This window comes from Coturnix japonica, chromosome 3 (assembly GCF_001577835.2).
Source record: "Coturnix japonica isolate 7356 chromosome 3, Coturnix japonica 2.1, whole genome shotgun sequence".
NCBI lineage: Eukaryota > Metazoa > Chordata > Aves > Galliformes > Phasianidae > Coturnix > Coturnix japonica.
Genome location: NC_029518.1, coordinates 64,551,776 through 64,568,298, shown reverse-complemented (window position 1 = coordinate 64,568,298; position 16,523 = coordinate 64,551,776). Strand labels below are relative to the sequence as shown.

General features: G+C 37.6%; 1 protein-coding gene across 1 annotated transcript in view; it reads right to left on the bottom strand.

Moving 5' to 3' along the window:
* SIM1 (SIM bHLH transcription factor 1) overlaps positions 1-16,523 on the bottom strand; it is a 45,634-nt gene that overhangs the window by 11,548 nt on the left and 17,563 nt on the right. The window contains exon 10 of the mRNA XM_015858867.2: positions 2,425-2,590. Within this exon, the coding sequence (XP_015714353.1) occupies positions 2,425-2,590 (166 nt within the window). The remainder of the gene's footprint in view (positions 1-2,424; positions 2,591-16,523) is intronic.

The window sequence follows — 16,523 nt, the reverse complement described above, 5'->3', positions numbered from 1 at the left end:
TTTTACTCTAGTTGGACAGCACTGTAAGAGCACTGTTCATAGTGCTTTAGGAAATCCTTGAGCTGTGCCATGAATTTTGAGCTAGTTTCTTCTTTGCTCACCCTATCGCTGCCTGGGACAGGTTTCACAGAGTCTGAAAGACCACTGAGCTAGTACCAATGAGAGTTAATCAGATGATGACCAGTGCCTTCAATTTAATGAACTCAGTGAAAAAGTCTACAAACACCATGTTGCATTATGTCTGTTTTTGCATTAGGTTTGAGGGGATAAATTAAAATTTTAAAAAATTAAATTAAAACAAACAAACAGACAAACAAATCTCATTTAGCTATCTTAGGGCTGCACAGCTGCCAAGGGAGTGGATTCTTAGTCGTCACCCAAAAACACATGTGATTCCCTTTTCTCATCAAGACTGAAGTGCAAACTAAACACTATGAAGAAAAGAAAAACAAACAAACAAAAAAAACCCCAAAAAACTGCAACATATATTTAAAATCTCTATGGCTGTAACATTGAGAGATTACTTTCCTCACTGCTGTTATTTTACTAATAAATTACTTGCTTCCTTCCTTCACAATAACAAACCCACAAAAAAAAAAAAAAAAAAAAATCAGGTTCCTTTGTACAACAAAACCCATGCCCTCAATTTCCAGCCATGGCTTTTGAATCACATTTTAATTCTCCACTACTGACTGGCAAATAATGTGGGCTGGAGACCGAGGGACATGGACCATACCACCTGCTGTATGTTCTTTGCAACAGCTTTTCTTAATCTTTCAACAGTTTGCTCAGTGGTTGAGAAGCTCAAGAGGGATGCAAAGCCAAGCTACTAATGTTGCTTGTGGTGATGTGCTGCAATGAATGGTACAACCATTTTTTCAAGACACTGGCAATTACTGCTGCTGCTGTCTTATGAAGGATAAAATCTGTGACTTTACTATTAGTCAGTTGGTAATAAGGATGCAAAGTGAAACTGGAGACTAAATATACTCAGCTTTCAGACAGTAGTCCCTGATAAACCAACAGTCTCAATGTTTCACTGCTAGTTCAAGAAGTTTTTGGAGACAGAGTATGAAGCACTGATGAAAAATATGTTGCAAAAAGCAAACTTTGCTGGGAGAATTATAGATCTTCAGTAGCAATTGCCCTGCAAGTAAAGGACTTCTGAGAGGACCACGAAAGTTGAAACAAAGGGTAATTTCAATAAATCAAAGGTAATCCTCTTTAAAAATATATAATTTAGAATTAATTGTAGGTATTTTACTGATTATTTAAATCATCTTTATTACAATTGTTTGCTGTAGACCACTCAAGTGAAAATGTTACCCTTTAATAACTCATAGAAACATGTGAACAAATATTTGAACAACAGTCACAATGTCTGGAAAATTTAGATTCTTAAAATTAAGCTTCCAAGTTTCTATCATTCCTCTGAATTTCCTACCCTTGGTACTTCTGAGGTGAAAAGGAAAGAAAGCAAGAAAATGATGTAGACAAATGTGCTGACATTGTACAGTCACAGAAGTAAGTTTAGAACAGAGAAACTACAGTCCTCAGTGTCATTATTGGATTAATATTGACCTGGACATTTTGAAAATATATAGCTACCCGATGTTGTATCATGAATGCATACATTTCTATCCATCACATAGTGGAATAAGAGCTGAAATGCAACTTTTTTAGGAAACATAATGGTTAGTTCAAAAAACCAGATTTATTTGGGATGGCAATGTAATAGTGCAAATTCTGTGGCACTGTCTATGGAACAGTAGCATAGATCTGTAAGGCAAGCTGCAGGTCAGAGACCCAGTAGAATCTGGCCCATTCTATAAACAGGGGCATGTGTCTAAAACACCAAGAATGAAAATGAAATCTGGGAAATTAAAGTCTGCTGATAGCACTGGCCACCTACCAGTGCTTTCTCCCTTCCAAAGCTGTCTTCTTCCAATTCAGCTAGCTAGCTTGTTTCTTTCCCTACTCAAAACTCAGTCCTTTTGACTAACATTTCAGTGTTAAACTGCTGTCAAACATCTGGCAACTTTCTGGATATGCAAGAATTGTCAAAAAGTAAGGTAAAGCAAGTTTCCTCAAACTGCAATAAACTGCAGTACTCCCAGTCCTCTCAAACCAAGTATTTCAAAAGCAAAATTTTCACTGATTCTTCTGTTCTCTCCTTATTAACTCAGAGCACTATGCTATTATTGTTGTTGATTAGGATTTATTATGCATGCTGAAACATAACCATTTCCAGCTTTTTAGGAACAGTTTGAAGCAATGTATTCCTGTCTCAACATCCTATAACTTCTTGTCTATTATTCCCTTTGAGTAATGCACTCATTGGCCCATTCTAATTGCATGGGTTAAAAAAGCAGTCAAAATCAAGATATTCAAAAAGATTTAACTTTGTTTTCTAAAGACAACTACCTGTGGATACGGTGATGTCCTTGATTTTGACTTTGTGCTCGAGAGGCGAGATTTGCTTCCCTTTCTATTATCCGTTATGGTCGGAGTTGAATTTGCGTATGAGAATGCCGGCTTGGTAGCTGTGACCTGATCCAGGGAGAGCTGTAGTCCTTTATATTCAGTATCCCTATATAAAAGGCAAAAGTGAAAAATAAATTCACTTCACATCTTAATGGGAAACATACCTTCCTTTTTAGTGGGAGTGGAAAAGAAAGACATTTTTAAAGAAAAAGAGCAAAACCATGCAGTATACCACCCTAATATATCTATGTAGTATAGCTTACTAAACAATAGCACTATTTTCATACTGAAAATGTGATTCCTTTTTGTATTCAACTATTATCAACCTGATCTACATTTTCAGTAATAAAAAATTGAATGTGTTGGGAATTTCAGAGACTTTTACTACAGTTCTGCACTGGTCACAGAGCTGAGTAATAGGATGCATTTTCCTCAAACTTTTAACTATACAGATATAAACTTACCACATGTGTATATATATGTGGATACTGGTGCACACGTAGGGGTGCACATAACAGCCTTCATATGCAGATGGTTAAATAAATTAACATTTTTTTTAATGGAAAACATTTATAAACTAACTTTATACCTGTCATTATTGATGAATCGATGCAAATTTGTGAATCTTTTTTTCTATGCATCTTTTGAGCTTTTATTCCTCTATTTGAAGAGCCTTTTACACTGGAAGTGCTTTCCAGACAGATGAAACAGTTAATGAAATAAAAATCTTGTAATTTAAATGGTATGGCACACACTCACAAAGTACCAGACATTTTCTATGAGGAGTTAGGTATAACAGCAACTCACTATATTCAGTGTTAGTTTCTTCAAATTTTCCAATGAATACAAAAAATAAAGGAAAACTGGCACTATTCATGATGTTTTCCTAACCATAATGAGGGCATGTGCTTTAAACTGTACCCCTCTGCAAACATCTGTGCTTCTGCCAGTACCCAGGGGAGTAAGAAATGAGCTCTCCAGCTTTCATGTAGTCATACGGAACCTATTCTGACAATGATTCATTTAAACAGAGCAGAGAAAGAGTTTCTCCCTCACCTACCTACCTGGAGGAAAAGAGGAAGGATTCATGGCTTTTCTCTTCCTTTGTGTTAATCAGCAGAGAAGGAGGAGAGCAAGGAAAGAATAATGCTTCACTTATGCAATCAAAGAGGCAACATGTTCATTCAGACATTACCCCATGCTCCATCTGAACCTAAATTCATTCATTCTCATAACAGTAAACTGTTCACCCCACTTTAGAAACAATATCTTGTTCTAGTATCACACATATATTGATGCAAGCCATTACGGTTTTTTAGAGAAAGGAATTTCACTACAACCTGAGCACATAACAGCTCAGTACACTGAAATCCTTTCAGTTAAAAAACAGCTGCAGAAGGATGAACTTGGTAAGTCACTGAAATAAATGAAATAGGCTGAGTATTTGGACAGCCAAAGATAAACTTGCAGAACAGATGATTTATTCAATCCAGTTCTACACTAAAATTTGTTTGCATCCAATAACCAACAAACTTGGTAGAACAGGCTGTTTTTTGACAGTGCAGGCTACATGTATGTATCCATGTGTATATACATAACACACAGAAGCAAATCACTGCGATTAGAACTGTGCTGATAACGCTGTTTCCAGTGCATAATGTGCAGAGGTTCACTAATCATAATTATTGATGTAGTGAAAATGTTTGTGATCATTTCTTCAAAATCTACCTTTAAAATTCTGCTATATTACTGGCTTTTCAAACACCATGCCTGCAGCTATAAGTTCTGAATATAGAAAGCCTGTCCACATCTTTTGAAACCTTTACTCTTTTCCATGCTTGCCTCCAGAATTTTACTATGGATGCTGACTCAACATGCAGTAGCATGAGATATTAACAGTTGTCATAAAAACTGTCAGTCTCATCACGATGTACACATTCTCCCTGCTAATTTGATTATAACTGGAGGAAGGGTTCTGTGGTCTCAAATTCAGATGCAAAAGATGTTACATCCCCAAATCAGAATGGATCAAAACCGAAATGTTTTGTATTTTATAACATACCAAATCTTTTGACTCCCATTCTACTAGACAAGCCCTGCCATTATATACCCATCTCTAGTGCGTGACAGTATCTGTTGCCTTCTCTTGTCAGAATCTTTAAAAAAAATTGAATATATACCACCTCAGTATTAAGACCACAGATTATCACTTCAACACTACCATCCTACTCTTAAATTCTGTATAAAGGCTGAGCATTGAAATCTAAGAGACTACACTGTATAATGAATGCTTCTAGGCCATAAAAAATCTGAAAAACAGGTGTGTCAAATCTGCCCCAAAATCTTAGGTCTTGTCATATATTACCTTCCTAAATCCTTAGTATGTCCAAGGTGAGGAGTCACATTCCCAGAACACTACACATTGGAATAAACACCAAAAGCTACTATTTGCAACCAATTGCCTAGAACAAGTAGGAAAAAAATTGAAATTCTTGTTGCTGAGTGTAAAGCTTCTGGGTAGAAAAAGAACACATCTGTGCTCTCCTCTCAGATGAAACACCTGGAATTTTTTGCATCATCAAGACATGAATCAATGCCATCCCTATCCTAGCATAGCTACCCTTCAGAAGACACAGGATAGATACCAGAACACCACTAAAACCAGGCCAAGATAAATACCAGAAGTTTAAAAAAAAAAAAAAAAGTATGGAAGATGGGTTCTCAACATCAGTTGGAGGAGATGTTCCACCAAGAAATGAAAATATTTGAGTATATCCATATGTACTGTGAAGCAACAGACTAGAGGAACCAGAACTCCTAGTGGTGTACAAACAGCAGATGGAATTTCTGACAACTTCCTGGAGGCATTTATAAAACTTCCGCCAACTACAGACTGCAGTCTCCAGATTCCTGTTCTCAGACCATTGTATCTACTATTACACAGTCACATTAACACAGTAGTCCTGAATCTCATGTTCGACAAGTAATTAAAAAAAAAAAAAAAAAGTGGTGGGTATGAACACCTTCTTCCAAGGTCCTCATCTTCAGGATCCATATAATCTACATCTATCTATATGAGACTGCTGAGAGAGAGAGTGATATGGCATGTGTTCAGTTGCTAACAGTATGTTGCTGACAATCTACTATTTATCTCATTTTCTGATGCAACTATCATCACTATAAAACATCAGAATATCTACAGGAAATTAGCTCTTAAATGAAGAACATATGGATCAAACTGAATCCAGACAAGACCAAAGTGATGCTTCTTTGCAAAGGGAAACACATTGAAGACCTCCACCTTTTCATGATAGGAAACAGCTATTCTTTCCACAGTTGGATGGAAATTCTAGGTTCTCTTTGACTCCTAAGCATATGCTTCCAAAAAGGTATTATTTCTTCTCTATCTTGTCCCTTCTCCCCCCACAGAGAACGGGGCTGGTATGGTCAATGTATCAGTCACCTACAGACTGAATTATCATGCTCCTCTGTAAATGAAAAGAAATCAAAAGACAAAGCACATCATCCACTTGATAAAATATGATGTTTCCCATTGTCTGCTTGGCTGTAACCCCCAGAATTTCTACTTTACCTTGTCCTACTTTACCTTCCAATGCCATTGTAAACCTTGATCCTAATTGTTGTTGTATTTGAGGTAAAATAAAGAAAATAGGATCAAAGCCTACACCAACTATACTTCTCTGCATTAAAGTACCTGGATGTTGTGCACAAAGCATTCTTTGTTAAATGGATCTAGCTATAGCAAGCTGCATGGACTGAGAAGGACAAAAGCTGAAGGACAGAAGTGTTTGATGGAAGACACCAATCTGTCTGCCCATGACTTGTGTGCCAGCTGGATCTGCAACACTTGTGTAAAGAGTGCTCACAAATCAGCAACAGAAGATTCTTTCTGCCTACTATCACTGCCAAAATTTACAACGTGAAGCAAGACGAAAAGTCTGGTTAACAGCATTTTGAAAAGGAGGTAATGGCTGATTAGCATGTAGACAAAAAGGAACAGTGAATGAGCAACAGAATAACACAGCTCCTGTATTGCTGGCAAACAAAAGAAGCTTACATAATTGTGGAAACTGGGCCTATGTATAGAACTCACCATGAAATTGAAGAAAATTAGAGTATACTATACAGCCTTGTTGAAAGGAAAAGGAAAGGGGGGGTGGGAGGAGGGAGAGTATTGCTAGAAATAGTGTTGGGAATTCTGGAACTAGTAGCAGAAGTCCAAGACAAAATTGTAGAGAAAAACTGAGGTTTTCTATAGTTGTGTTTCTTCAAGAAACAGGAGGTTCTTTAGGACTACCTTAATAAATAATCTAAACCAAAAGTGGGAACAGACATTAGCATTAGAAAGCTAATAGCATATTAACTTTGAAAATGTTAAGATTCCCTAATTCAAGAGAAATTAAACCTAGAAAAAAAGAGTTTTCAAATAGCAAGAGCAGCTTAACAGAACATAACCAGAGGAAAGAATAAAATAACACCCACTGGTGAAAAATAAATATCCAGACTGAACCAAAAGAACTTAAGAAGGAGGACAAACACACTCAAGAATTAAGAAAGATCTAATGCATGTACTCTGATAAGCAGCAAAACCTCCAAAACAAGATGGGAACTTTCAGAACAAGAAAGAATGCTCTGCCCATTGAAAAGTCTGCAAAAGCTGTGAGGAAAAGTGCCTGTTTACACTGACATCTCAGCAGAGAGAAAGGAAGAATAAGATATATATACAGTAGCTGAACATACATCAATAATTAGTGGAGAGACAAATATTTACAAAGCATTTTTTTCATTAAAAGATCTCATTAGATGCTCTAAAGAAATTTACAGAAATTCAGTCTTCGTACATTAAGTTATTGCATTAGAAACATCTTTCATTTCATACTGTCCAGAAGCAGTCAAAACACCACTATACAACTGGAAACAGATCTTACTCTTATTCTCAGGTATCTCTCTATTGATAATCTGAAGACTGTGTAATAATCATGCTGTCCGTGGAAATCATAGCAAGGTACCGTGACCATACAGCCCTGACAAACATGGGATAACCTACATCTCTACCATTCATCTCTATCATACTTATTAATGTAATAAACAAAATACAAGCTGAAAGTAAAAGCATTAGATGACCTAAATGGAGCAAATTACTACATCATGGTTACAATTGTTCATACCGCTGAAGTAAAGTGGAAAGCACTGTTCATGCAAAATAATCAAGGTGTGATTTTAATTGGTAACACTATTATCTCTTGTGAGCACATTATACATGTTTATAATTTATTCTACTTCACAAAAATTTTTATTAAAAGAGAATATATGAATGCTGTCTGCATTTAAGAAATTGAGAAAATTATTTTTTTCTGTCAGTGTAACAGTACATGAAGTATGACTTTAAACTAAATGTGTCAGTATCATTAATGTTCAGCCTATTTTGCAGAGTTGCTGCGGTCCAGTGAAAATCAGCAATGAGGGTGGTTAAAGCCCTGCACTTCCTCATGCAAATCTGATGACAATACTGCAATATATTATTTTTCTACTCTTAAACAATGTTTGCAACTTTTAACATTTTTACACTCCAGCTTATGCAATGCTGACAGTGCCATTCAGCAGATGAGCGAGAAGAGAACAGATTCTGGCTGTTTGTCATGTTCATGGCTTTCTAAATCAGCAGATGGTACAACAAAACAGACAGTTTCCTCATCTGCTGTGTTCTCTGTTCATGTACAGTGTGTCTCAGAAATGTTTACAAAGCCCTCGACCTGTTCACGACACATGTTAGGAGAAGCATTTGCAATCCCCGTATCATATTCCTGAACCAATCACAGTAGCAATGCATCTCTTCACTCCTATAAGAAATCAAACTTCATGATACTATTCTGAAGTGGGAAAAAAATCTCTTGAACTTCATGGCTATGAACCTATGAAACCACACTGTTGTTCAGTTGTGTGATCTCAGAGATACTCCGTTGCCTCAGTTTTTCCATCAGTAATTGGTGGTCTACCTTAAAATTTACAGAGGGAAAAGCCCCACGAAGCTCACCAGGTTATTTGGAAAGACTCTCCAGAAATCTCTCAAGTGGTTGTTTATCACTAGGACACTTAATGGTTAAGCACTGCATCTAGTTGGAGAAGTATCTGTATATCGGATCCCTTCACTGAGTGCCAGGCACCTATTTATCCCCATAAATAGCATAAGCAACAGTAGCTGTTTACATCTTGTTGACTTAAAGTTTACAGCTTCTTCAGCCATGAGATTCACGCACATGATATCATGTTTCTGTATTTGCTCTTAAAGATAGAGCAATCCAAACCAGGAAGTTCAATTAAAGGATTTGATATATTCAAGAAAATTGAAGCATGAAGTCTCCTATTCAGACCATGTAACATAAATGCCTAAGGATATCTTCTAGAGAGCTACTGTCAGAAAAATTTTATATTTTCCCTGATTGGTTTTTCGTCTCAGAGTGCAGTTATTTAACTGTCAGTTGGAGTTAAATAAAATGTCCTGCCCTCTAAATAATCATGGTGTAGCAGAACTTTCAGCAGTCTGAAGGTACAGTCTGTCATTCCCAGCCACATGTCTAGCCATCTCTGGCTCCAAAAGGAACTCTTTTTACATTGCTCTTTATTTACTAGATTTTCTAGATAAAAAAAATATGCACCAGGGATTTATTATTGTTTGTGAATAAAATGCCTACGATATCTTAGGGTAATTATATAGAAAGATAATGATCGTCTTTAGTTACATATAGCACTGACAAAAATGCTTTATATAAAATAAATAAAATATGGAGAACTGATTTTAATTTTGTAACATTCATTTATACTGGGAGTGCTTTCTACCAAATGTGCCCAGGAACACAATCATCTAGAAGTCATGTTTGGTGTATATTTAGTAAATGTCATGCTAAATGGAGAAGTGTATTTGACAGGAGCTTATAAGGATTTGTATATGTCATAATCTGCCTGATAACAAGCAATTGGAATTAAAGGGAATAGCTTACAATGCTTTCTTTTCTGAGTGGCTACGAAATAGTTAAAAACAGAGCCCAGTGCAGCATTTTATCAGAAGGCATGTTTAACCTTGCAGAACTCTGTGACTCATCTCCATAAGTGTCACCCTTGATTAAAACACTGCAGTGACTTCTTTGCAAACATTTGGAGTTTTCCATTAAGTTCACCTGAACACTCAGGTAATATTTCTGGATAAACCAAGGCCCGTTAAATGAAACTTTAAACAATCTTATTTTTTTTCTGCCACATTCTCCTTTTCAGCCATTCCATTTAAAATAATGCCACTTCAGTGCACGTGCATGTACAAGTACAGAGGAACCCCACAGGAATTTGTGCTACACAAGCGTAAATTCTGATATACTCATGTAAGACTTTCTATTTTAGAGAAAACCAGACTGACAACAGTACAACAGACTACTCTTACATAGGTTAGACTCCCATCTCAATCTTCTTAATATTTTTATGCATTTAAAAAAAAAAAAAAAAAAAAAAGAAAGAAAAGGAATGTTACCTTGAATACCTCTGACACCCTTAAGATACTGATCTAGTAACCAGTTGATCTGAATTGAACTCTCACCCTCCCATCGACTGCTGGTGTCATACTGCGCAAATCATGTATCACCCGGTTTTTGAAAGCACTTGGCACTTGCCTAAGCTTACCCTCAAGGCAGCCAGTGGGACTCCTAATTTGGATAAGGTCAAATTTAGCCCAGATCTTATCACTTCTGAGAATCCCTACCTTAATCTTTATGAATTCCAACTGTAAAAATTGGGTAAAAAAAATACTTTTCTGTGGGAATCACTTCCTGTGTGGATTATTTTCTGTCTGTCTCGCTTATTAAACCAGTTTTTGTTTGAAGGAATAATCTATCATTACCAATGCATATGGTAGCTAATGTTACCAAACTAAATCTCAGATGCTGCCCTTGGCTGCATATCTACCACAAGCAAGAAAGGGGAAAATAAATATATATATATATACATATATATATAATATATAATTATATATATATAAATGGAAAAGATAAAACACATTGTCTGAGAGCAATACTCATATCACTATTGAAGTAAAGCATGTTTTTATTATTTCAAAATTCTCATGTGTTTAATACAGATGTTTTTACTATGTTTATACAATTAATCCTTGATTGAACCTCTTCCACATAGTTAATAATAAAAGGTTTCTTTACAGTTGGTATGCAAACAGTTCATTCATGCCTATTACACACCGAATTTCATGGACATGTTCTTTAATTGCAGTCATTTATTTCTAATCTGCTTAAGCCCTAGCTAGTGTAATGCTTCACTAAGTATACATTAAACTCACTTATTTAAGCTGCTAAAATAAATTTGAGTTGTATTCTACGAATAAAAATACTTGACTGAATACATGTAATACTGCTGTTTTTGTGTACCCAACTGAGCAGAAATTGTTTGAAATAGTACAATCTATAGCTAAGTGACAGGCTTTGATGAAAGAATTTGAGAAAGATTGATGATGATTGTTTGCCAGAAATTATATAATAACAAGTTTTTAAATCTTGAAATTTACTATAGTACAGTAATGCAAGCAATGTGGCCGCCAAAAAGAGCTCTTCATGATTTTCATTAAGGGCGCTAGGTGTTTTCACTTTAAAATCTAGGTACTGTTTTAGAGATAAGAGCCTCAGACTTGCTCCAGGCTAAGAGAATGGTTGAAACAGGAAACAACTTTAAAGAAAAAAAGGACTATTCTATGTTTTGTAACAGTGACTGAAGTGATGGCACAAGATTGGATAAAAATATTGTACATTCTGATCACACCATTTGAAAACCTCAGAGTGAGACAACAAGGATGATGGTCTTGGAACAGCTTCTCTATGTGGAACAGATAAGGAGATTCCTTAGGAGGAAAAAGAGATAACAGAAGAACAAAGAAGGAGGTGTAGACTGGGAGTGATACAGAAAAAAATATGTAGGAAACAGCTGTTCACTCTTTCTTCTAATGCAAGAAGGGTGGGCTATCAACACAGCAAAACACTGACAATGAATACACTCAAAGGTATCACCTCTGTATAGGCTGTCCTTTCAATTTTTTGAAGGCTGAAAGAAAGTTCTGGGGAAGCATTACGGCATTCTTGCCCTGTTTTAAAACTCTTTCCAAAGTATTTGCTGCAGTCACCGTCAGTATGTATCTGATCCTGTTTAGCTTCTTATGTTACGCTGTACACCATAATTAGTCAGTAATTTCGTACTTCAGTTACTTTAAAACAGTGTAGTGAAGAGTCGTCCTGACAACTTGTTATTACTTTTAACAGTTTGCTGTAAATGTTAATCTATTGATATATAATGTTTGATCAGCTCCTCTGTGTTCCCCATAATTAAAGCTTTTGTTGCAAGAACCTTCCTAAAATCCTGAGGTGAACGCATAAAAAAAATTAATTAGCTTTACTGTGATAATTTAATCTTCTTTGAGAAGATGGATTATATCTCATTTGACAGACTTTCTGATTAGCTTTTGTGATCAGAGAACAGTTTATCAGAGAAAAAACAAAGTGCTTGAAAAATTGGTTCACTATTCATTCTGTTAGTAGTCTCTTGGCAAATTTCCTATCTGCATGTCTCATAATATACTTGTTCATCATTCTAGCCTGCTTCTCCTGATCAACTTGGTCCCATGGCACAGAAGCACGTTGCCCTGTTTGTTATGAGCTATCATGCAAGTTACTGTTAGAGAGCATCCAATGGAAGGCTACAGAGATGGTGAAAGGCCTGGAAGGCAGGATGTATGAGGAGCAGCTGAGGCCCCATGCTCTTCTGGGGATTAGGAAAAGGCTCCTCACCAGTAGTTTGTCAGGCACCAGAACAGCTTCCCCTGGGCAGTTCCCTCCAATTTGGAATGTTCTATGATTCTTCTAACTGAGTTCATTTAATGTTAAAATTTGTACAATATAACCTGTGTTAGGTTGACTACCTAGACCCTCTGGGTCACAGAGTAAATTAAAATACCATATATTGTACAGTTACTGCTAAACTCACTGCTGTCAAATTCAGAAAATAGAATTTTTAATAGTCTTTATCTACAACCTTCTTATGAAATATAAATCTATCATCTGGCTAGCACCTTTGTTCTCCTGGTCCTTGCTTTGTCACAAACAGGCAGGTGGACCATGGCTGGTTTTAGTCGATCTGCTTTCACTGCTTCGCATGTACATCTATCAGTGTACATACACACATAATCTAGGTGCCTGGAAGAGTCTCTAACCAGGCTACTCAATGCTCCGGTGCAAAAGTCCACAGCACGCATACAGATTAGCTCCACTGACAACCTACAGTGGTCTTTGGACCAACACTGCAGATAAGCTGTCATTGAACTAACCATACTTTTGATTTAGGCTCACACAACAAATTCAGCTTTTTACAATATATGATATTTTTTGTGCTTTTGGTGACCATTTCTGTAGCACATTTGCAGCAAATCATCCAGCATATCATACCCATGGCAGTGGTGCCATACATCTTCTCTCCTACTGCTCTCTTGAACTTTTTAGATAACAGAAGAATGGAAGCCCTGATTGCATACTCCCATGTTAAGTTACACACCTGCGGCACACAATTTACTTTGAAATGAAGCCACACCTCCAATCTCATTGCTGTTTTTCACAGGAAGCACTAAGGTGGTTGATTATCTTTCAACAGATGATACTTTTTCTAACTCTCCTACACAGCTTAGAATCAACAAAATTATTTGTGGGAACAAAATTCAGAAGTTTGGTTGCAAATGCTAGTAAAATAAAAATAATTTTTAAAAGCTAGTAGATTATTTATCGCCATATCCAGATTTTATTTGAGCAAATATTCTAGTTGTGAATGCCTTGTGAAACAGTCATTAAAGATTGTTTATTTGTTCTGTGCACAAAACAGTCTTTGGAAACAGCAAGAGAAAAACAGCATGTAATGCCTTTGGGTGGGTTTCCATTAACCATGTCCTAAGTAAGTCAGAGAGTTTTCTGTACCAACAGTCTGAGCTGCAAGCTGCCAACATTGTACAGAGAGAACTGAAAGCCACAGGCTACTTGTAACAAAGCTGCCCTCAGGGCAGGCTCTCCATATTGGCTTTCTCACCAAAAGCACAGATATGAGAAGGATGAACATGGGGATGGGTTTAAAGATCTTCACTGTAGGTGATGCCAAAGTAGCTGCACAATACTAGGGGATATCGCCAGACTTGATTTAACCAGGCATTTGAGTTTCCATAGTTGCACTGAAACTTCAGCAGATAATAGCTGTTATTTTCAACATTGCTGCCCTAGAGATTTATACACAGTGGTTTGTAGCTGAAAAACTCCAGCTGGTCTTCATTAAGTCCCAATTCAACATAGTAATGAACACAGCCTTCCAGCCATCTCTATTTGGCAAAGACAAGAAATATTCTTATTTCTAAGTGTGTGCCTAAGGTTTGTTGGGTTTTTTGTGTTTGTGTGTGTTTTTATTTAGTTATTTATTTCAAAACAGAGTGCACAAGCATATAATCATGCACTGAAAGCTATGCCTAAGCACTTTTAGAGCCAGCCATGTTCTCCCAGTTTTGTCTGGAGTAGAGTTAATTTTCCTCCTAGCAGCTGGTAGTGCTGTATTTCGGATTTAGGACTGGTAACTCACTGATGTTTTAATTGTTGCTGAGCAGTGCTTAGACAGCTTCAGATTTTTTTTCTACTTCTCATGGGGTCCATCCAGCAAGGAGCTGGGAGTGCACAAGGAGTTGAGGGAGGACACAGCTGAGACAGCTGACTCAGACTGATCAAAGGGATATTCTGTACAATATGGTGTCCTGTTCAGCAGTAAAATCTGAGGGAAATAAGAATGAAGAGGGATGTTCAGAGTAGTGGTGTTTGCCTCTCCAAGAAACATTACTTGCAATGAGCCCCACTTTCCTGGAAGTAGTTGCACATCTGCCTGCAGATTGGAGATAGTGAAGGAATTCCTTGTTTTGCCTTGATTGTGTGCACAGCTTTTGCTTTACCTTTATCTCTACAGTCTTTGTCTCAGCTCGTGAGTTCTCACACTTTTGCCTTTTCTCTCCCTACCAGGGGAGGGTGAGCAAAAGGCTGTGAGGTGTTGAGCTGCCTGCTAGTTTTAAACCACAACACATGCGCTCAAGTTATTTAGTAAATCAGGACTTCTGTGATTTAATTGCACTAAGTGGACGACAGCAAAAAAAAACAACAAGAGAAATAAATTGTGTAAGTGTGTTTAAGATCATGGGATTGACTCCAGACTGCAGTCTTCACAAGCCTCCGGAGGGGTCAGACTCTGTACCCTTGTTCGCACAGAGCAATGCCTGCCTCCATAAATAGTGTCATCAAAGTGAGGGGGCTGCCTCTGAAGTAACCTACTGAGTACGAACATGTGTGCTGGAGCCTGGCCCATGCTGTAAAGTACAAAAGAGAGGTGAGGGAAGGAGAATTAGATTTTAAACAGATACTTGCCACTGTTGAACGGACAAAGGAGATTTATTTGTTAACACTTAATTTAGGACATTTTGAAATGCCATGTTTGTGTGCGTGTGAATATGAACTAGCAAGAGCACCTTAGAGTAGAGGGAAGAGCCTACTACAGAAGCAGCTAAGTAACCTATCACACCTGTTGCATCACATGGTAATTACAGTGAAACAGCATGAGAATCAGCAGTGCAGAGATGCTGCACAGAACAAACATGCAACAGATTAAGGAAACAGAAACAGAGCCAGTAAAACTGTAAACCTGCTGAAGGAACATGCTGCTGCTGTTAGAAGAGTGGGAGCCAATTCAACACTCAGTTGTGTACTGAGCCACTGGCAGAATAACAGAATCATAGAATCATCCAGTTTGTAAAAGACAATTAAGATTATCAAGCCCAATCACCATCCTGATCTGCCAAGTTCCATCACTAAACTAAGTCTATGCTTGTGTTCCATGACAATGTGGAAGAGTACCATTTGGAAGCAGCTCAACTGTGTGGCCTGCTTCTTCTGTACAATCACTGATACAATTCATAGACTAGATATAAATGCCATGTGGTAAAACCAGCAGACACTCTTCCAATGGCCTTGCTCACATTCAGCCTTCTGAACTATAACAGTGTAATTGACTTTAACCCTCAGTGCCACAATCAGTACTTTCCACCCCTGTGCCCTATAGAAGTACCCTGGGTCTGACCCCAAAAGGTACATGGGCACCCAGAGCTGCTTGTGCTGTTCACAAGCCTTGTTTGTGCCATTCAAGGTGCCAAGGGGCAGAGCAAGGATAAAGTGTGAACATCCTCTCAAGCAAGAACACCTCTGCTCCAGCACACAGTCCTGCTCTTCTGTGCAAAGTGAAATCTGTCGCAGTTTACCCTGAGCCATTAACTGTGGCATTTTAGGAGTAAGAATCCCTGTAGTGGGCCCTGGAACTTTTGTCAATGGAGTCGAGGCAGGCAGATGGAGATAGTAATTGCTTTAGCTATTGCTGCTAAATCTGCTGCTCAACATGTCTCACCCCCAGACAATCATTTTACAAGATCTGTAATTCAGCATTTGGAAGCAGCAAGTTTCCAAAGGCCATAGCAGCCAGCACACTGAATGGGAGAAGGATGAAGTGGAAAGCATTTCAAGTCACATTTCTTACTTGGAATACGGGTTGTTCCTTGCAGTCCTGAATTTCACACTGCCTGAGACCATCAGTAGGCATGCATTTAAACTAATGACTGTTATGTTCTCTCCTGTGGATCTGAGCTGCCGTCTTTAATCCTCACTCTAGCAAATAAAACTGGGTTCAAAAAAGCAGCGGCTGCAGACTCTGGCACACAGTTTTAGTGCCTCAGCCATTACCGTCACCTGGTTTAAATACAAGCATAGAAATTTGGAGTGAATTAAATAAATGGTAGCTAAGAAAGCCCCTACATGAACAAAGAAGAACTGCAGAAGCGTATTGTGGACACCTGGAAAAGCCTGTCTCCTATTTGCAAGAAATATATAAACAGTGTTCCAGGGAGACAACTCTGCAATAAA